The following is a 21,857-nucleotide window of genomic DNA, read 5'->3' on the forward strand; positions in this document are numbered from 1 at the left end:
TCTCTCTCTATCCCAGTCTCTCTCTCTCTCTCTCTCTATCCCAGTCTCTCTCTCTCTCTCTATCCCAGTCTCTCTCTCTCTCTCTATCCCAGTCTCTCTCTCTCTCTCTATCCCAGTCTCTCTCTCTCTCTCTCTCTATCCCAGTCTCTCTCTCTCTCTCTATCCCAGTCCTCTCTCTCTCTCTCTCTCTATCCCAGTCTCTCTCTCTCTCTCTATCCCAGTCTCTCTCTCTCTCTCTATCCCAGTCTCTCTCTCTCTATCCCAGTCTCTCTCTCTCTCTCTATCCTGTCTCTCTCTCTCTCTATCCCAGTCTCTCTCTCTCTCTCTATCCCAGTCTCTCTCTCTCTATCCAGTCTCTCTCTCTCTCTCTATCCCAGTCTCTCTCTCTATCCCAGTCTCTCTCTCTCTATCCCAGTCCTCTCTCTCTCTCTCTATCCCAGTCTCTCTCTCTCTCTATCCCAGTCTCTCTCTCTCTCTCTATCCCAGTCTCTCTCTCTCTCTCTATCCCAGTCTCTCTCTCTCTCTCTCTATCCCAGTCTCTCTCTCTCTCTATCCCAGTCTCTCTCTCTCTCTCTATCCCAGTCTCTCTCTCTCTCTCTATCCCAGTCTCTCTCTCTCTCTATCCCAGTCTCTCTCTCTCTCTATCCCAGTCTCTCTCTCTCAGTAACTCTCTCTCTCTCTCTCTCCCCCAGTGCCATTTTATATTTGAATGGGGATTTTGAAGGTGGAGAATTTATTTTTACAGAAATTGATGCGAAGACGGTGACGGTGAGTAAATCTGGAACAATCCTCAGGATTTATTACTCAGGATTTATAATCCTCAGGATTTATTCCTCTATCCCCCCGAGGGGATTGGTTACAGGATGCTGTCAAGTTTCGCTGTGGCTGTCAGATCTGTCCAATCACATTGCCAGTTGCTCACCATTAGATTCTGATTCAGGAAAAGAGGCGTCAATCTTCCCTGGAGCCCCTCCCCCCTGCAGGAGCCCCACCCCCCTGCAGGAGCCCCACCCCCCTGCAGGAGTCCCACCTCCTGCAGGAGTCCCTCCCCCCTGCAGGATCCCCTCCCCTTTAGAAGCCCCCCCCCCCCACAGGAGCCCCTCCCTCCCTGAGCTTCTCTATCCCCAGGCCCCTCCCCCAGGGGCCCCTGTCCCCTGGCCCAGAGCCCCTCCCTCCTGGAGCCCCACCCTCCTGGAGCCCCTCCTATGTTTATGGGGTGAGCCAATCACTAATCACATCTCAGAGATTGAACAGCGGAAAGAACCAGGAACCGATATTGACTGAATGGAGTTTGGGAAAACATTCACAGTCTGACGGACTGAATGGCCTCCTGGTGTTGTACCATTGGAGAGAGTGCTGGATTGAGATTAAGGACATTAATATTAAGCTATAAAACATAGGAGCAGAATTAGGCCACTCGGCCCATCGAATCTGCTCTGCCAATCATTCTGATCAAGGTTGATCATCAAACTCAATATCCTGATTCCCCCCTTTCCCCCCATATCCCGTGATCCCTTTAGTCCCAAGAGGGATATAACCACCTTTGGGTGTTATCCAAAGTCCCTCCGCCATCTACAAGGCACAAGTCAGGAATGTGATGGAATACTCTCCACATACCTGGATGTGCGCGGCTCCAACACTCAAGGAACTTGACTCCATCCGGGATAAAGCAGCCCCGCTGGATCGTTATTCCTGTATCCGGGATAAAGCAGCCCCGCTGGATCGTTATCCCTGTATCCGGGATAAAGCAGCTCCACTGGATCGTTATCCCTGTATCCGGGATAAAGCAGCCCCGCTGGATCGTTATCCCTGTATCCGGGATAAAGCAGCTCCACTGGATTGTTATCCCTTCTCCCACCTTCAATGTTCATTTCCTCCACCAATCTTTCAAAGGGAATCAGGGATTGAACACCCACATCCTGAGAAAGAATAAAAACCATTTTGGGGGATTTTAAAGCCCAGGTTTTGTTTCCCGATGGACTGATTCCTGGGCTGAAGGGGACAGAGATATTAATGTTTCTCTAATGATTAGTTGATGAGTTTTAGATGTTTTCGATGTTGTTCCTTCTCTCCAGGCCTCTGTGAAACCCGAGTGTGGTCGTCTGGTCGGATTTTCCTCTGGGGAGGAGAATCCACACGGAGTGAAAGCTGTCACCCGGGGTCAGCGCTGTGCTGTAGCTCTCTGGTTCACATTGGATCCACTCTTCAGAGAGTTGGTGAGTTTGCTCAGCTCGTCAGGATAATTTAAAATAGTTTGAATATCCTGTTAGTTTGTGATGTAGGAATTGGGAAGTACAACCTCAGGGGGGAAATAATCTCCAACACCCACCCCCCATTTCCACACACCTTCCCACTGCTGGATTTATCCTGCTACTCCAGTATCGTTAAGAGTCTGTGAGCTTAACCTGTGGATTTGGGACTAAAAGGGAATTCTCACTGAACAAAGAACAATACAGCACAGGAAACAGGCCCTTCAGCCCTCCAAACCTGCACCGCTCATGCTTCCAACTAGACTATTTGTTTGTATCTCTCCATTCCGAATCTGTTCATGGGGCTATCCAGGTAAGTCTTAAACGATCCCAGCGTGTCCGCCTCTACCATCTTGCTTGGCAGTGCATTCCAGGCCCCCACCATCCTCTGTGTAAAATACGTCCCTCTGATATCTGTGTTAAACCTTGCCCCCCTCACCGTGAACCTGTGACCCCTTGTGTTTGTCACCTCCGACCTGGGAAAAAGTTTCCCACTGTTCACCCAATCTATGCCCTTCATTATTTTATACACCTCTATTAGGTTACCCCTCATCCTCTGTCTTTCCAGGGAGAACAACCCCAGTTTACCCAATCTCTCCTCATAACTAAGACCCTCCATACCAGGCAACATCCTGTAAACCTTTGCTGTACTCTCTCCAAAGCCTCCATGTCCTTCTGGTAGTTTGGCGACCAGAACTGGGCGCAGTATTCCAAATGGGGCCTAACCGACATTCTATATAGCTGCAACATCATACACCAACTTTTATACTCTATGCCCCGTCCTATAAAGGCAAGCATGCAAAGAACAAAGAACAACACAGCACGGGAAACAGGCCCTTCGGCCCAACGAGCCCGCGCCGCCGTCCCACTGTCTCAGTGACCTATTCATGATTTTAGTCTACGCCTAATGTGCGAGGATCAGGGAGGTCCAATTTAGGGACAATTTAGTACCCAATCAATCAGCCTAAAAGCACATCTTTGGGGATGTGGGAGGAAACCGGAGCACCCGGAGGAAACCCACGCAACCACGGGGAGAACGTGCAAACTCCCACAGACACAGGCCCAAATCCATATGCCTTCTTCACCACCTTCTCCACCTGTGTTGCCACCTTTAAGGATCTGTGAACCTGCACACCCAGGTCCCTCTGTGTGTCTATACTCCTGATGGTTCTGCCATTTATTGTATCTACATTCGTTCTACCAAAATGCATCACCGTCTGGGGAAACTCTCCCAAAGATGGACATGACTTCAAACTTTCCCCAAGAACCTTCACCAGGCTCCCTGTTGCCAGAAAAATTGGAGAAAAATATTGCAATCAACAGCAATGAGTCTTCACTGCCTTCATCAACCTCATTAGGGAGCAGATCAGAAAATCTGAGGGATTTTGATTAGACTGGACCGTATCTTTGCATTTAATTTTGGAGTTAGGAATGCTTTTATCGAAGTGGGTGGGGTTGGGTTGGGGGGGTACAGGGACGGGGTGGGGATGGGTGGGTGGGGGGTCGGGGGTGTGGGGATGGGGTGGGGGTGGGGCTGGGGGGAGGTGGGGGGTGGGGGAATTGGGTGGGGATGGGAGTGGGGATGAGGGTGGGCTATTGGATGGTTAATGAGATTTCCTGCTGTGATGCTGCAGCCAGTGTTGGGGCAGGGCGGGGCGGGGGCGTTGGTGCATGAAGGGGGGATGGGGGTGTGGGGGGTGGGGGTGGGTGAGGAGGGGGAAGGGGATGGGGCTGGGGTTGAGGGTGGGCTATTGGATGGTTAAAGGGATGTCTTACTGTGACACTGTAGCCATTGTTTTGGGGGGGGTGTTTGGGGGGGGGGGGGAGGGGAGGGGGTTGTTGCTGGGGGGGGGGTTGTTGCTGGGGGGGGGGTGTGTTGTTGGGGGGGGGGGGTTGGGGGGTATTGCGGGGGGGGGGAATGGTGGGGGTGTTGCCCGGGGCGGGGGGGGGGGTGGTGTTGGGGGGTGTTGTGGGGGAGGGGGTTGTTGCGGGGGGGGGTGGTAGGGGTGTTGCAGGGGGGAGGAGGTTGTTGCAGGGTGGGGGGAGGGGGGGGTGTTGTGGGGGGTTGGGAAGGGGAGGGGGGGTTGTTGCTGTTGGGGGGGGGTGTTGCTGTGGGGGGGGGGTGTTGCTGGGGGGGGGGGCGCGGTGTTGCAGGGGGGGGTGTTGCTGGGGGGAGGGGGTTGTTGCGGCGGGGGGGGGTGTTGCGGGGGGGGAAGGGGGGGTGGATGTTGCAGGGGGGGCAGGGGGGGGTGGGGGGGTGGGCTTTCCCATTCTGGGCCCGCTGGGATTTTCTCGGTCAGAGCGAGTGGATTAACGGCTCATTTTACCTCCTCAGGAAAGAATCAAAGCAGACGAGGTTGTCGAGTTGATATCACTGGAACAAAGACTGGACGAGAAACTCATCGTTAACCCTAGGGATGAATTGTGAACATTTAGGAATGAATATATTTATTTAATCTTCCTGCAACCCTTTTAGAATGTTGTAATTTTTCTGTACAAACTGTAAATTTGAACTTGTTCAGAGATTCTCTCTAATTGTTGTTTTATTTTCAAGTTGAGTTTTGTTGCAAGATGATGATTGGTTGATATTTGGGGTTTATTGTGAGAGTGGAACCCACCTTAATGATTCACCCTCGAGGCACAGTCACCCTCAAGGCACAGTCACCCTCGAGGCACAGTCACCCTCGAGGAAAAGAGTTCATCTAGGAAGCTGCACCTGAAGGATTGACCAGACACCCTGTCACTGACCGGATATACCCCGGATACCCTGTCACCGATGGGATATACCCCGGATACCCTGTCACTGACCGGATATACCCCGGATACTCTGTTATTGACCGGATTGTGGGGTTAAATTAATGTGAAAAGCCAACTGCTTCATTCATGGCCTTTAAGAGAAGGAAATCCACTGTCCTGACTTACTCTGGGTCTATATCCATCTCCAGACCACTACCAACTCGATAGATTATAAACTGGTGCAGCAAAATTCTATCAAAATCACTACTGTTCGTTCAGGAAAGCCTCTGTTCCTCTGATCACTGGGGTGATGGACAATAGAAATCTTAACTGCAGCAAGAATAATTTAAAATGACCAAATCCTAACCCTGCTGAATCTCCCACTAGCATCATCTCGGGGAGGTTAACATTGACCAAAAACTGAACGGGACTCGCCACATAAACACAGTGGTTACAAGAGCAGGACAGAGGCTGGGAATCCTGCAGTGAATAAATCACCTGCTGACTCCCCAGAGTCTGTCACGTGCTGTCTGCACCAAATTCTGTCTCATAATCCAGTAGCAACGGCCATGCCATGGACCGGGATTACTATTGGATACAAAGGTTTGCACCTTGCTAGAGAAAGTCTGCAGCTAATATCAACAGTGTCTCGATTGGGTGTGAATAATCCACAAATTCAAGCTTACAGATTTGTCTGGAAACTCAGTTCCATATTTAGTCCAGGTATCTCGTGTCCACTGACCCACCTTCAGGTCCCATAAGAAGCAGTTTTGACCAGTTTCCTGAGATCACTTCTAAGTGGATCTGAACAGCAGTACAATCACTGCACCATATACACCAACGTCACTGAGCTCTGACTGTTTTAATTAGTGTCAGTAATCGATTATAAAAAAAAAATCACTATTACTAAAAGCAGAGCATGTTCCGATGGTGGGACTGAAGCAGCTTATTGGTAGGAGCTTTACTCTGTATCTAACCCCGTGCTGTACGTGTCCTGGGAGTGTTTGATGGGGGAACAGTGTAGAGGGAGCTTTACTCTGTATCTAACCCTGTGCTGTACCTGTCCTGGGAGTGTTTGATGGGGGAACATTGTACAGGGAGCTTTACTCTCTGTCTACCCCCCCCCCCGTGCTGTACCTGTCCTGTGAGTGTTTGATGGGGGACAGTGTCGAGGAAACTTTACTCTGTATCTAACCCGTGTTGTATACTTCAGTACCTGATGTTAGGAACTCTATTTTTCGGCACTGATGTCCCTCACCTTTAAAAAAATTCCACTGATTCAAAACAATGTATAAAAATTGTGGTTTAATTTCCTGAGGGTGTGTGTGTTCACTGCATAGAAAACATAAAAAATATTGTGGTTATAAAAGAGTCTTTAATAAAATAATAATTTTGTAGATACTATTGACAATTATTTTTGAGAAATGGTACATTTAATCTGTGAATTGTGTTCATACTTTACTCCCAAGAGTTCCTTTCAGAGTCCAGTGTGTTGTAGGTTTCCACTGTAGGGAGATGCGAGGTTTAATGTTTCCTGTATTGAGTGGTGGGCTGTGTTTAAATAGAGCCTCCCTTTGGAGATGGCAATCAGGGAATAGCTTTGGAAAGAATGCTGCTGTGACAGTGTCAGCTCCATTGAGCCCCGAGAGGGTTAAATGTTTGCACATCCCAACCATAACTTTCAGAAATCAGTTTACCTACTTTGCTTGAAAAATTAAAGCTGTGACTTTCTCTTACTCTCTCGGTGTCTTACTCGGAGTGGTAGAAATGAAACAGTGGGGACCCTGTCCTATCACCCACCACTCGTATTCCCAAATTATATGGATAATTGGGACTTTGCTATTTAAAACTCAATTTATAAACTTTAAGTTCATGCTAAGGAGGTCTGTAAATTGTAAGACATTAATAGACTTTATTGACCATTCACAGAAATGTGAAGTATTACCATTTAGCAAGAAGAACTGGGATATATTTAAATAGGATAGAGGTCACATAGGCCTGACAGAATAAATCTAGACACCCCTTAACGTAGCAATGCAGATTAATAACTATCCAAACACAGGTTTATTTCTGGTAGAGATAAAATTCAACAATGGACAGGTCAGACAGGAACTGCTTGATTGAGGCGAATAGCACAGGACAGTAAGTGGGATTGAGGGTTCTGTTGGACTGGACTGAGTGGGTTGTGGTTATTGAACGTTGTAACAGGTTAAGGGTCAAGCTGATGAGGGTTGGATGAGAAAGAATGGAAAGAACCTCAAAAGGAGCACACACACCAGCATGAACAGATGGAGCCGAATGGCCTGTCCCTCTGCTGTTTATGCAATCATACAATTGACTCTTTTTTCCCCTCTGGCCACCTGTCTGAACCGCTCCAACTCTTTCCGGCTCGACTTTACGTTTCACCCATTCACTTCCTTGTCTGTCTCCAACTAACTCTTAATTCTTTTTGCAGTTTTTTAAGAATGCTCTTGTACCTGGGAGGGACTCAGAAATGTTCAGTGTTATCTATTTTGATGCAAAAACTTTTACAAAATTAAAATTTAATGATATTGTATTTTGTGAAAGGTGAAAAACTTGAACCTGCAAGTAAAATAATGTAAAATTCACTACATTCTGTGTCCAATTCATCTACACAAAGTGGCTCCATGCTTTTACTGAATCATGATGTGGGTATGCCGGCGTTGGACTGGTGTAAACACAGTGAAAAGTCTGACAACACCAGGTTTTAGTCCAACCGATTTATTATTAAATTTATCAAATTTATTATCAAATCTATTATCAAATAAATCGGTTGGACTAAAACCTGGTGTTGTCAGACTTTTTACTGTGTTTACTGAATCACGCAGTGCAGAAAAGGCCCTTTGGCCCATCCAGTCTACATCGCCACGTGAGAAACACCTGATCGTTCCAACTGATTCCATCTGCCAGCACTTGGTCAATAGCTCTGAATGTAATGATGTGCCAAGTGCTCATCCAGATACTTTTTAAAAGGTGTGAGACAACCCAAATCCAACACCATCCTAGACCCTCCAACACCGTTCCAGACCCTCACCACCCTCTGAGTAAAAAAATGTTTTTCCTCACATCCCCCCTAAACTTCCTGTCCCTCACCTTGAACCTGTCACCTTGTGACTGATTCGTCAGCTAAGGGGAACAGCTGCTCCTTATCCACTCTGTCCATGTCTCGCATAATCTCACCCCTCAGTCTTCCCTGCTCCAACAAAAACGACCCAAGCCTATCCAACCTCTCTTCATAACCTAAAGAGTAGAATGGGAACTGTGGCCTCACCAGGGCTTACAGGGGGAATGCAAACAATTTTGAATTCAAAGAAGTGTACAAATTAGCAAGAAAAAGCAATAGACCTAAGGATTGAGAGTAATTTAAAATTCAGCAAAGGTGGACCAAGTGATTGATTGAGGAGGGAAAAGAGAGTATGAAAGTCAGCTAGCAGCGAACATAATAGTCTGTATAAGTTTCAATAGATATGTAAAGAGAAGAGATTGAGAAATGAATGTAGGCCCTGTACAGACACAAACGGGGGAATTCATAACAGGGAATAAAGAAATGACTGTGGAATTGAACACATACTTGGTTTCAGCCTTCAAAAAATAAGACATGAATAATGTACCAGAAGTTCCCAGAAACACGTTTTAGTGGGGAAATCACTATTAGCACAGAAATGTTTTTGGGGAAATTGATGGGATTGAAGGCGGATAAATCTCCTGGTCCTGATACCCTTCATCCCAGAGTACTCAAGGAAGTGACCCTGGAAATAGTAGATGCATTGGTGGTCATTTTTCCAAAATTATTCTAATTCTGGACTGATTCCTACAGATTGGAGCGTAGCTAATATAAGCCCGCTATTCAAAAAGGGAGTAGAGAGAAAACAAGGAACTAGTGGCAGGGTGCATTTCTGAATAGGAGCAGGAGTAGGCCATTGAGCCTGCCCCGCCATTCAACAAGATCATGGCTGATCTGTCGTGTCTCAGCTCCACATCCCCGCTCTCTCCCCATAACCCTTAATCCCCTCGCTTATCAATGTTCCCAGAAGGGTAGGGGGGTTTTAGTTCAGTTGGGCAGTATGGCCGGTGCAGACTTGGAGGGCCGGAGGGCCTGTTCCTGTGCTGTAATTTTCTTTGTTCTTGTAGACCAGCAAGTTGAATGTCAGCAGTAGGGAACTCTCTAAGAGTCGAATATTAAGAGCTTCACAGCATAGCATTTGGAAAATAATGGTATAACTGAACAAAGTCAGTACGGATTTACAAAGGGGAAATCCTGCTTGACAAATCGGCTGGAATAGTTTGAGGATGTAATTTGTAGAATTGACTAGGGAGAAGCAGTGGATGTGGTTTATTTAGACTTTCAGGCTTTTGAGAAGGTCTCAACTAACAGACTACAAAGTAAAGAAAGCACATGGGATTGCTGGCAATGTCTTGAGATGGATAATAAGCTGGTTAGCAGATAGGAAGCAATGAGTTGGCATAAATGGGTCTTTTTCTGATTGGCAGTCAGTGACCAGTGGGATACAGCAGGGATCTGTGCTAGAACCCCAACTGTTCACATTATATATTAATGATTTGGAAAAGGGAACAAAATGTATTATCTCCAAAATTGCAAATGATACAAAGTTGGATGGGAGGGTGAACTGTGAGGAGGATGCAGACATGCTTCAGCATGATTTGCACGTTTTATGCATGGCAGATGCAGTATAATGTGAATAAATGTGATGTAATTCACTTTGGTAGCAACAATAGGAAAACATTATTATTTGAATGGGTGTAAATTGAGAGAAGTGGATACTCAACAAGACATTGTAGTCCTTGTGCATCAGTCACTGAAAGTAAGTGTGCAGGTACAACAGGCAGGAAAAAAGGCAAATGGTATGCTGGCCTTCATAGCGAGAGGATTTGAGTATAGAGATAGGGATGTTTTATTGCAATTGTATAGGACGTTGGTGAGGCCACACCTGGAGTTTTGGGAAGGATGATCTTGCTATAGAGGAAGTACAGCAAAGATTTACCAGGCTGATTCTTGGGATGGCAGGTCTGTCATATGAGGAGAGACTAAGTTGGTTAGAATTATATGTATTGGAGTTTAGGCATAGAATTTTACGAGAAAAATTCTAAATGCTGAGCTAGCATGAAAATGGGAGAGTTTCAGATCTGTTTTTTGGGCGTGCCCAAAATCACAATTTCAGAAAAGTAAAAAATGGGCTAGACCATTTCTAGCCACTAGGTGGAATGAGCGGGGCTTAAATCACCAGCTAGCCTGCTGAAGCAGCAGAGGGAACTGTTGTGCACGTGCAAACCCCTGTGGCTGCACATGTGCAATTGGAACCAGCAGAGGGCTAACAGGTCTGAGAGACACACCTATTTGTCCTCTGTTGCTGCAGCCAGCCTTGACCAGCTCTCCCTGGTGGACAATGCCAAGGCGCCAAGTAGGCAGTGCCCAAGGGGCATCCACCTTGCCCTCGACCTCCCGGGGGGGCTTCAATGGCCTCCAATTCTACTGGCGAAGCCATCATGACTGTTACCCTGTTCATGGGGACCAATTGATTTCCTTGCCGAAGAGAACCTCCCCTGGTGAGGCCACAAAGGCACATGAGCCAGGACGATTGATCCACATAAATACCATTTAAAATAAACTTCAATAATTTATTCAGCCTCTTGCTGGAAATGGGCAGGAGGCTGAATGCGCCAGATATTCGGCGCCGGTAAGATTACGAGAGTTGTGAAATTGGGCACGAACCTGATTTTTCGGCTCTCGTAATTTTATTAGTTCACCCAAGGACCCGGGTTCAATTCCCGGGTGAGCCAGAAAAACACCCCCTAGAAATGTAAAAGGGGATCTCGCAGAAACTTATAAAATTCTAACAGGATTAGTCAGAGCAGATTCAGAAGATTCCTCAGCACCACCTTTCAAACCCATGATTTTGACCATCTTGAGGGACATGAGCAGCAAATACCTGGGAACACCACCCCACCTGGAGGTTCCCCTCCAAGACACCCACCATCCTGACTTCGAAATATATCGGCCGTTCCTTCACTGTCGCTGGGTCAAAATCCTGGAACTCCCTCCCTAATAGCTCGGGGACTGCAGTGGTTCAAGAATGCAGCTCACCACTTTTCATGGGTAACTACAGATAGGCAACAAATTCTGGCCCCGCCAGTGACACCCACATCCCATAAACCAATTTTTAAAAATCTTGAGTCAGAATAAGCTCTAAGTTATAAGCTGGGAAATCCTGCTGTGTTGTCAGAATCAAAAAAGTAAAGTTTATTTAAGCCACAAGTAGGCTTACATTAACAACGCAATGAAGTTACTGTGAAATTCTCCTTGTCGCCACATTTTGGTGCCTGTTCGGGTTCACTGAGGGAGAATTTAACATGGCCAATGCACCCAACCAGCATATCTTTCAGATTGTGGGAGGAAACACACTCAGACACGGGCAGGATGTGCAAACTCCACACAGACAGTGACCAAGCCGGGAATTGAACCTGGGTCCCTGGCGCTGGGAGGCCACAGTGCTAACCATTGTGCCACCGTGGGCCCCAAACAGCTTGAGGCCAGATAATGCACAGACTTTTTAAACTAACAGACTCTCTGCCTGGCCAAAAGCATTGGCAGGACATCTGGTAATGTTTTCCACATCTATGGGAAAGGATGAGAGGCTTTCGGGGTGGATGCAAGGTTTAAACTTAGAACATAGAACACTACAGCACAAACAGGCCCTTCGGCCCACAAGTTGCGCCGATCATATCCATACCTACCAGGCCTATCTATAACCCTCAATCCCATTAAATCCCACGTACTCATCCAGAAGTCTCTTAAAAGACCCCAGCGAGTTTGCCTCTACCGACGGCAGCCGACTCCACTCACTCACCACCCTCTGAGTGAAAAACTTTCCCGTAACATCTCCTCTGTACCTGCTCCCCAGCACCTTAAACCTGTGTCCTCTCGTAGCGACCATTTCAGCACTGGGAAATAGCCTCCGTGAATCCACCCTATCTATACCTGTCAACATCTTATAAACCTCTATCAGGTCGCCTCTCAAACTTCGTCTCTCCAGGGAGAAGAGACCTAGCTCCCTCAACCTATCTTCATGAGGCATGCCTTCCAATCCAGGCAACACCCTTGTAAGTCTCCTCTGCACCCTCTCAATAGCTTCCACATCCTTCCTGTAGTGAGGCGACCAGAACTGCTCACAGTACTCCAAGTGGGGTCTGACAAGGGTCTTATAAAGTTGCAGCATTACCTCCCAACTCCTAAACTCAATCCCTCGATTAATGAAGGCTAGCACACCATATGCCTTCTTCACCACATCCTCCACCTGCGAGGCCGATTTAAGAGTCCTATGGACCCGGACCCCAAGGTCCTTCTGCTCCTCAACACTGCTAAGAGTCCTATCCTTGATATTTACTCCTTCATCCCACTGGACCTGCCAAAATGGACCACTACACATTTATCTGCGTTGAAGTCCATCTGCCACTTCTCCGCCCAGTCTTGCATCCTACCTTTGTCTCGCTGCAACTTCTGACATCCCTCCAGACTATCCACAACACCACCAGCCTTCGTGTCGTCAGCAAACTTACCAACCCATCCCTCCACTTCCTCATCCAGGTCATTTATGAAAATGACAAACAGCAAGGGTCCTAGAATAGGTCCCTGGGGCATTCCACTGGTGACCGACCACCATGCAGAAAAAGACCCATCCACTGAGGTGAACATTCAAATGACACTCACAGGAAGCGAAACTCTTGAGAAATGTTTAATTGGATGCTTAATACTGCAGGGAAAAAGGAGCCATGGGTGACACTTTTTACAGAAGGAATTCTAAAGTGCAACAAATCCAACACACGGCAGCAGATTTACACAGAATTGAAATATAGGCGCTGATTCCAAATAGTACAGACCCCTGTCAGCATCCTGTTCTGCTTCTCCCCTCCCTTCAGATTATTGCTGCTGTGAATACAGTTAATCTTTTGAAACACTCGAAGACAAGATCTCTCTTACACCTGGCCTGGAGGTTAAGAATTCTGCAAGCTTACTTTGTTGTTCCAGGCAGCGATGACGTGCCATTGATCAACAAAAACGTGCAGTTATTCTGCCTTGGCACAGTCTCCAAAGATTGTAATGGTTGGGTGACAGTGCAGAGCCGTGCCAGTGTTGGTGCACATACAGTTTGACTAAATTATAATCATGACTTATACCACCTTAAACATCATGTATATTTATTTCTAAAAAAGATTCACAAAATGCTCCAAAGACATATATACAGCAATGTGAAATGAAGACTGACCAGTGATTTTATTAATCTCTTATCCCATTACAAACTCCCATTTTAAAATTTTAACGAATCCCATTTTAATATATGCACAATGCTGAACTTTATCAAAGCCACAATAAGACGTTTTTCGAACAGACCTTTTGTTCTTTTACTCTCTGATTGCACAGAATATATTTCAAAACCATTCCTGGGAAAAGCTGCTGATAGTGTATTTCTGCAATCATATTGGAAAAGACAGCACTGAGGGAGGTTACAGTTCCTACACACACAGGCTGGCCCCCTGAAATATTATTCTTTATTCTTGCTATCTGACTTCCTCTCTCAAAGTTCCAGCTCTTTATAGAATTCACACAATTGCAGCAGGCCAAGCTGTTCTGTGACACCTTGTCCAATGTGCAGAGTGAGCAGGTTATTTGCCCACGGCAGGTGGGAGAGCAGAGGAAATCACAGCTGAAGAAGGGCTCACCAGATATTGGCTTTAGAACAGGAACCACTCAGCAAAGATGGTCCCAAAACTTTCTAACATCTCAGAATTGTTTTGAAGTGTGATAAAATTGAAGGCAGCAAAAAGAGGGGCGAAAAGAATCAAGGTGTCTCTGTACATCTGACTGTGGCTGCTAAACACTGATTCACAGTTTGTGAAGAGTTCCAATGACATGAACCTCCCCAGCCATTAGCACCAAGCTGTTTGGAGTTCACCTGCAGGACAGCCTCAATCACTATCGCAAAATACCAAGAGATGAATATAAAACAAAACGTTGAAATCCAGGACTCATATGTGAAACGGATGTACATACAGCAACGCACAGGCTCCCCCAGAACCAAGTTCAAGTACAGAAACAGAATGCTGTAGTGTGTAAACTGCCACGATACAAGTGGTGGCTTCAGTCAAATCTCACCCCTACCAGCCCACTCCTTTCACCTAATGACAGGAGGCTCTAACCAGGTGACAATGGTACAAAAATTAGTCACCAACAGCTGTCCTAACTGCATGGAGCTCTGACCATCAGCGCCCTCAGAAGGGCCAGTTGTGATGCTGCCACTATCTAGTGGTTTACTGGGTCGCTATTTAACTACTTAATTCAACAGTGTAATTTCTAACTATCCTGGCTGAACTTTTGTCCATGATATGAACTCTTTACACAAAGGAGAGTGATGTACAGTGGGAAAATCCTTAGCACCCACCTTAATCACAAATTGTGTAAGGTTCAGAATTTTATCAGGATCAAATTGTCTCGGGTGGAATCAGGCAAGTGTGAGGAGAATGGAATTTGTGGTTATTGAGAAACCTTTTGATTGGCTTCAGCCCAGATTTAAGCTAACATCAGAAGCAACTGAAGGAATGGTCTGGGTTCCCCAGTGAAGGAGCTGAAACCCAACACAAATCTAACCATTCCATCAGAGACAGGCCAGTACCACCAGGATCTGTACAGTCTCACACACACACAACATCCTGCAAATGAAATGTACAAAGTTGAGATGGATCTCAATATAAAATTCTGAAAAATTATAAAATTTACCATCAGCAATTGACAAGAAGCATTTTTTTAAAGTTGAAGCTAACCTCACAACACAATTGTCAGGCAGGGCTGTGTCAATCAGCTTATACATCATAGCTTTGTAATTGAAAGGGTTGAGACCCCAACTCGAACGGTCCAACAGCTGCATTTATTCAGCAGCAGTGACCTCCGACCATCAACATCAGGTGGTCACATTGCCAACTCAATTGCCCTGCCCGTCTCCCCCTCAGCCTATACAAACTCACTCAGAATCAAGTGCTTCCTTGGATCACTCTCTGGATCAAAGGTATCACTCAGCAACCTCCGCCCACAAGGTGATCAGGAACAATATGGCAGCTTTGGTAGCTTGAACAAACTTTATATTGAACCTAAATGAATTAAGGGCCCATTTCCATGAACTGAAATCCTCTGGCAGGCTGGATGGTTGTAAATTGCCCATCATTAAGAAAGTAAAGCATGAATTGCTGTCCTGCCTCAGAGGCTGGCTGCCACTGTCACAGTGTTAATGCCACCTCACCACTCCCAACATCAGCCCAGGCTGCAAAATACCAAGTGCTGCTACTGAAGTGCAAGATACCTATGGATAGAGTGAGGAAGGTAGTACAGCGCCACAAAAGGTCGATTTATCTTTCCCACTCGCTTTGTAGTTCCTCACTTCTCACAAATCCTTCTGCAATTGCAGATCCGATACAAATAATACCATGGATTAGAATGATTCTCTCTACACAGGAACAGATGCATAAATATGGCAGTTACAAATCCCATTTAGTCCCTCAAGCACCCTATAAGCTTTGATACAGCTACCATATATGGGCAGTTGGGCTTAAGACAACAAAAAAAATAAATGAAAGACACAAAACAAAGTTGAGTAAGTGCAACCGATTTGAACAGGAGTGAGGCGACTCAGAGTATAGATGTTTTGTTCTAAGTGTCCCCTCATATTGTTGTCGTCATTAGATATTTTTGGAACATTGTCTTTGTGATTTGATATGGTCTTGCCTCCAGCCCACTTCATTCCCCCTCCTCTTTGATACGCTGTTTGCTGCGGCGTCCATCCACGTCAAAGCCAAAATCGTTCCAATCGTCACGGGGAGGGAAGGAGATGGTCTGGCGCAGGGTGAAACGGACAGCATCAATTACCCGCTCACCTCGTGTCTCATTCTGGGAGCCCAGACTGGCAGTAGAGGCACTACTCGTGTTCCGCAAAAGCTGTGGAGGGTTTGTGAAGTCATGGGTCTGTCTGTGGTCCAGTATTCCTTTCCAGATAGCGTGTCGGTATTGCTCAGGAATCTTCAGGCTGATCAGATCCTGACAGCAAGGTGAAAAGAAAGGAGAATTTCAGTTAGGTCAAGACAGCAAGTCACTGATCATTTTACAAGTTATTGGGGGCACAGTGGTTAGCACTACTGCCTCACTGCACCAGGGACCTGGGTTCGATCCTGGCTTGGGTCACTGTCTATGAAGAGTTTGCATGTTCTCTCCATGTCTGTGTGGGTTTCCTCCGGGTGCTCTGGTTTTCTCCCACAGACTGAAAGAAGTGCTGGTTAGGGTGCATTGGCCATGCTAAATTCATCTTCAGTGTACCCGAACAGATGCCGGAGCGTGACGACTAAGAGATTTTCACAGTAACTTCATTGCTGCGTTAATATAAGCCTACTTGTGACACTAATAAATAAACTTTGAACTTAAGTTCACACTCCTGGAACAGAGCTTTGCATGGTGAGAGCACAAAGTGAAACCTTGCTTGTGATTTCCCATCTATTGAACCATCAGGAGCACAAACTTGTTCACTGACCCTTAGAAAAAATTCCAAAACTTCAAACTAGAAAGTAGAGGAAACAACCCAATTCTGAGCAATCCTTTTAATCTCGAGTCAGGCGGCTTATGGCTCAGTCCCAGATACGCTGAACATAGACTGGGACTATCCTCTATCCCTTAACAGTTGGGTTTTCATGGCAATCCGACAACTCCAGCTCACTTTTACTAACGCCACAAATGGCCCTAGTTACTAAATTCAATTTCACAGTTTTTCATGGAGAGATTTGGATACAGACCCCTCTTCACAACAATACCCAGGGCACTAACCTGCTAAATAGCTGGAGTTCAGAGGAGTTAGGAAACCTATTACATCGACCTAATCTTTCCAACACATACTGAGTATTTGCAGCAACTTCTGTCTGCAGCTGGTGGGGTGAGGCCTTCTCAACCATGAAACAAATTGAAAGGAAAACACTGGCCAATCTCTACCTCATCCAAGGGGAAATGAGCAGGGCAGGCCTTTCTGTTAGGAATTGGATCAGCTGGGGAGGGGAGTGTGGGGGAGACGGTGAGTCCAGGTTACTGTTCACTCATTACAACAGCCAGTAGCTGGGAGGAGATTCCCTCACTCATGCATTGCTTTTTGCCTGATGTATTCATGTGCATTTTCCTCAGGGATCCAACAGATGCAGGAGTAGGAAAATAAGAACATAAGAAATAGGAGCAGGAGTCATCTAGCCCTTCGAGCCTGCCCCACCATTCAATAAGATCATGGCTGATCTGAAGTGAATCAGTTCCACTTTCCCCCCATAACCCTTAATTCCCTTGTTTATCAGAAACCTATCTACCCGTGACTTAAACATATTCAACGAGGTAGCCTCCACCACTTCAACGGGTAGAGAATTCCAGAGATTCACCACCCTTTGAGTGAAGAAGTTCCTCCTCAACTCTGATCTAAACTGCCCTCCCCTTATCTTGAGGCTGTGCCCTCTAGTCCTGCTATCCTTTCTAAGTGGGAAGAATCTCTGTACCTCCACCCTATCCATCCCCTTCATTATCTTATACATCTCTATAAGATCCCCCCCCATCCTTCTAAACTCCAATGAGTACAGTCCGAGTCTATTTAGTCTCTCTTCATAGTCCAACCCCCTCATCTCTGGTATCAGCCTAGTGAACCTTCTCTGCACTCCCTCCAAGGCCAATATATCCTTGCGCAAGTGCGGTGAGCAAAACTGCACACAGCAATCCAGCTGTGGCCTCACCGGTACCCTGTACAGTTGCAGCAAGACCTCCCTGCTTTTATATTCTATCCCCCTCGCTATAAAGGCCAACATGCCATTCGCCTTCTTGCTCACCTGCTGCACCTGCAGACTGGGTTTATGCGACTCGTGCACAAGGACCCCCAGATCCCTCTGCACCGTAGCATGTTGCAGCTTTCCGCCTTTTAAATAATAATCCCTCCTACTATTATTTCTGCCAAAGTGGATAAATGTCCTCAATTTTTTACAGCTGAATTAAACCTCCAAATTCCATGGCTTGAGGAGTTTGTAAGGACCCACACGCTTGGGAATTGAAAGATACGATGAAAGCTGGTGAGGACAGAGAGATGAACAGGAAGGGGCAACTACTTACATCCATGGTAAAATGCTCGATCTGGTAAATGTTCATCAATCCCTGGGTGGTGAAATACTCCAAACACGACACACAGCCGGCTCTCGTCAGAAAGCTGCAACAACACAGGGGAGTGATGGTTAGCTCTGCACTTTGCTCACAAGTACAACTCTTTCAAACAAACAAGGAGATATACACTGACTGTAACAGGGAACTCTGTGTGTAATTCTGGGACTAACAAATTAACACCAGTGCAAGACAACATTAAAAATTTAAAATTCTTATAACTTGTGAGAGCACTGGCATTTAAACGCTGTCATTTAGTGTTTCAGAAACAGTTGAGGCTACCTCATTGAATGTTTTTAAGGCAAGGATAGATAAATTTTTGAACAGTAAAGGAATTAAGGGTTATGGTGAGTGGGTGGGGAAGTGGAGCTGAGTCCATGAAAACATCAGCCATGATCTTATTGAATGGTGGAGCAGGCTCAAGGGACCAGATGGCCTCCTCCTGCTCCTAGTTATGCTCTTCTTTCACAACCTTTGGATATCCCAAGTAGCTGTACAACGAATCAATGACTTTCGAAGTGTAGTCACTGTTGTAATGTAGAAAGTCAGTAAAGAATTTCTGTGCAGCAAGCTCCCACAACAGATTTGTAACGTTGATTGAGGGATAAATACTAGCTCCAGGACATCGGAGAGAATCGAATACTCATCTCTGAAATGGCGCCCTGGGATTTGCTACGTTTACCTGAGCGTGCAGACAAGGCCCTCATTTAATATTTAATCTCATAGATAACACCTTTGACAACGCAGCACGCCTTCAGTACTGCATTGAGCATGTTAGTCTGGATTATGTGCTCAAGCATTTGGAGTCAGGTTGGAACCCACGACTTTCTGACTCAAAGGCAAAAGAGCTGCGGCTTTTCAACTGTGGGGGGAATCAGAATTGATTATGTGGAGACCCGTATTTTAGCAGGGTTTCAATTTGACAAGAGGGAGCTGGGCCCTGGTTAATTCTTGCTCTGCCATCAGTTACAGCCCTCCCAGCTGAGATCGGTTAATCACATAGGAATTCTGCAACTCCCTGCTCTGTGTAGATCAGTTCTTCACACTCGCTCAAAATTGCTGCAAACAAATAGCACGCACAGCTAAAACTTGCAAGATTCCTTTAAGCGCTCAGCAATTTTTCATAACATGAATAATTTGAAGAGGCCTAATTTACTGCAAAGCTGGTCTCTTATCATAGAATTCCTACAGTGCAGAGGAGGCCATTCAGCTCATTGGGTCTGCACCAACTCTCTCTGACAATGCAGCTTACCCAGGCCCTCGCCCTGGCCCTATCCTTGTAGTTCCACACATTTCCCATGGCTTATCCACTTAACCTGCACATCTTTGGCCCAGTATCTTACAGTCAAGAGTTAGTTGTGAACAGGTTGCAAATTAAAAGGCATAGAAACAAAGTGACAATGAAACAGAAGAAAAACGAATTGAAAAAATACATATGGCTGCAATGTTACTGCTATCCACGCAATCTGGGGAGCAGATTCTCCAACTTCACTGCAGTGGGAGTGTGACATGAATGGCCAGACAGATTGTGCCCATAGATTAGATACAGTTCCAGGGTGCTGGGTGTGGTGTGTGTGTGTGTGTGTGTGTGTGTGTGTGTAAAATGTGTGTGACATTTTTAGGGCCCATTAATTCCCATACATTTCCAGTTACAAATGTATCTTGGGTTGTCGAATTGTGGTTCATTGACCCATTCAGCAGCAGTTCTGAGAAGAAATCTCTGAATATCTCAGAGGCCAAGATTTCAGCAGGGCTGTGCATCGGCAGGAAATCAGAGTGTAAATTGGGCTGCTTCATTGCGGCTTAGGGACCACAGAGGGTGAGTGGTCTCCAGTTTGGACACCATGCAAAATCAGAACATGGGCTTCTTGCAAAAATAAATGTAAGGCTACTTGAAATCAGTAAGACCCAAGATATGATTCTGTGATGTTCATAATCCAACAGGCAACCTGGAGCTCATCACTTTAAAAAGCAAATCCATGTTCAGATTTTGCTGAGAGATTAATCCAATTGGGAAAATAGTTTGGAATTTCACTAACAGGAGGTTGCACCATGGCTCTACAAGAAAGTTTCACTCTATATAAACTAATTCTAAAAAAAAGTCATTAATCTAATCACCACCTCTGACCTGGAGATACTGTTGTCAGACGGATAAGGCGGAGGAGGCGTGCAGTGTGAAGTTGATGCCATTGGTGAAGACAGTCCCTGCGTGGGGCTCAACCCGTTCATGTCTCCGTTCATCTGCATCGGAACATTCATCATCTGAGGGACTGAGGGAACGAGAGAACCAATCAGAATCATCTTTCATCCTGCTTTCAAGACAGTTTCATATTCAAGAGAATCCACCCTCTCTCAGCCTCACCACCATGCAATCTATTTATACACCAACACAAGAAATAGACGCAGGAGTTGGCCACTTGGCCCTTCAAGCCTGTTGGCCTTTCAATATGATCCCGGCTGATCAATACTGCCCTCAGCAACTTTTCTGTTCCATTCTCTACCTGTCCCCTTGTTCGAGATTCTCCCTCTCGTGAAAACAACTGTGACCTGGAATGGGTGTGGGCAAATTGAATTAACGTTCTCTCCACCAGAAGACAACTGAATCTAGAGTCTCTGTGACAGGAATATTCTCTTATGATATTTGGCTGAGCGGGGAGGAGGAAAGTCATCGGGAAAGCAGCCAAAAACCAGCACTCAGAACTCAACTTTGTAATCCAATGTCACTGAGGGCAACTCAAATCCTCACCCGGCTAATTCAGTACAGACTGTGTTATGCAGTTCACAGAAGGTTCACTGGGCTGATACAATTTTTTATTTTTTTTGTTGCACACTAGAGGGGTACCAATATCCTGGGAGGAAAATTTGCTAATGCTCTTTGGGAGGGTTTAAACTAATTCAGCAGGGGGATGGGAACTTGAATTGTAGCTCCAGTGTACAGGAGGTTGAGAGTAGTGAGGTCAATAAGGTTTCAAGGTCGCAGGAGTGTTCCGGTGGGCAGGAAGGTGGTTTGAGATGTATCTACTTCAATGCCAGGGGCATCCGGAATAAGGTGGGTGAACTTGCAGCATGGGTTGGTACCTGGGACTTCGACGTTGTGGCCATTTTGGAGACATGGATAGAGCAGAGACATGAATGGTTGTTGCAGGTTCCGGGGTTCAGATGTTTCAGTAAGATCAGGGAAGGTGGGAAAAAGAGGGGGAGGTGTGACATTGTTAGTCAAGGACAGTATTACAGTGGCAGAAAGGATGTTTGATGAGGACTTGTCTACTGAGGTAATATGGGCTGAGGTTAGAAACAGGAAAGGAGAGGTCACCCTATTAGGACTTTTCTATAGGTCTCTGAAAAGTTCCAGAGATGTAGAGGAAAGGATTGCAAAGATGATTCTGGATAGGAGCAAAAGTAACAGGGTAGTTGTTAAGGGGGACTTTAACTTTACAAATATTGACTGGAAATGCTATAGTTCAAGCACTTTGGATGGGTCAGTTTTTGTCCAATGTGTGCAGAAGGGTTTCCTGACTCAGTATGTAGATAGACCAACAAGAGGCGAGGCCACATTGGGTTTGGTTCTGGGTAATGAAACAGGCCAGGTATTAGATTTGGAGGTAGCATTTGAGCACTTTGGTGAT

The 21,857-nt window shown here is 46.0% G+C and overlaps 1 protein-coding gene and 1 long non-coding RNA gene across 4 annotated transcripts in view; one reads left to right on the forward strand and one right to left on the reverse strand.

Moving 5' to 3' along the window:
* Positions 1-451: 451 nt before the first annotated feature.
* LOC145341583 (uncharacterized) lies at positions 452-6,051 on the forward strand. The gene is made up of 3 exons (XR_013886381.1): positions 452-768; positions 2,076-2,216; positions 4,585-6,051. It is a non-coding gene; the product is annotated as an uncharacterized LOC145341583 (long non-coding RNA).
* Positions 6,052-12,744: 6,693 nt separating this feature from the next.
* tp63 (tumor protein p63) overlaps positions 12,745-21,857 on the reverse strand; it is a 151,433-nt gene continuing 142,320 nt past the window's right edge. For 2 of the 3 annotated variants that reach the window (XM_080186118.1, XM_080186116.1), the window contains 3 exons: positions 20,360-20,501; positions 18,187-18,280; positions 12,745-16,104 (listed from right to left, as the gene is read on the reverse strand). In XM_080186118.1, coding sequence (XP_080042244.1) covers positions 15,808-16,104; positions 18,187-18,280; positions 20,360-20,501 — 533 coding nt within the window. In that variant the 3' untranslated portion in view covers positions 12,745-15,807. Of the gene's footprint in view, positions 16,105-18,186; positions 18,281-20,352; positions 20,502-21,857 lie in introns of all 3 variants that reach the window. The other variant, XM_080186117.1, reaches the window with a different exon arrangement.

Source organism: Carcharhinus amblyrhynchos, chromosome 3, assembly GCF_965287045.1.
Source record: "Carcharhinus amblyrhynchos chromosome 3, sCarAmb.v2.hapA, whole genome shotgun sequence".
In the NCBI taxonomy this organism is placed as follows: Eukaryota; Metazoa; Chordata; class Chondrichthyes; order Carcharhiniformes; family Carcharhinidae; genus Carcharhinus; species Carcharhinus amblyrhynchos.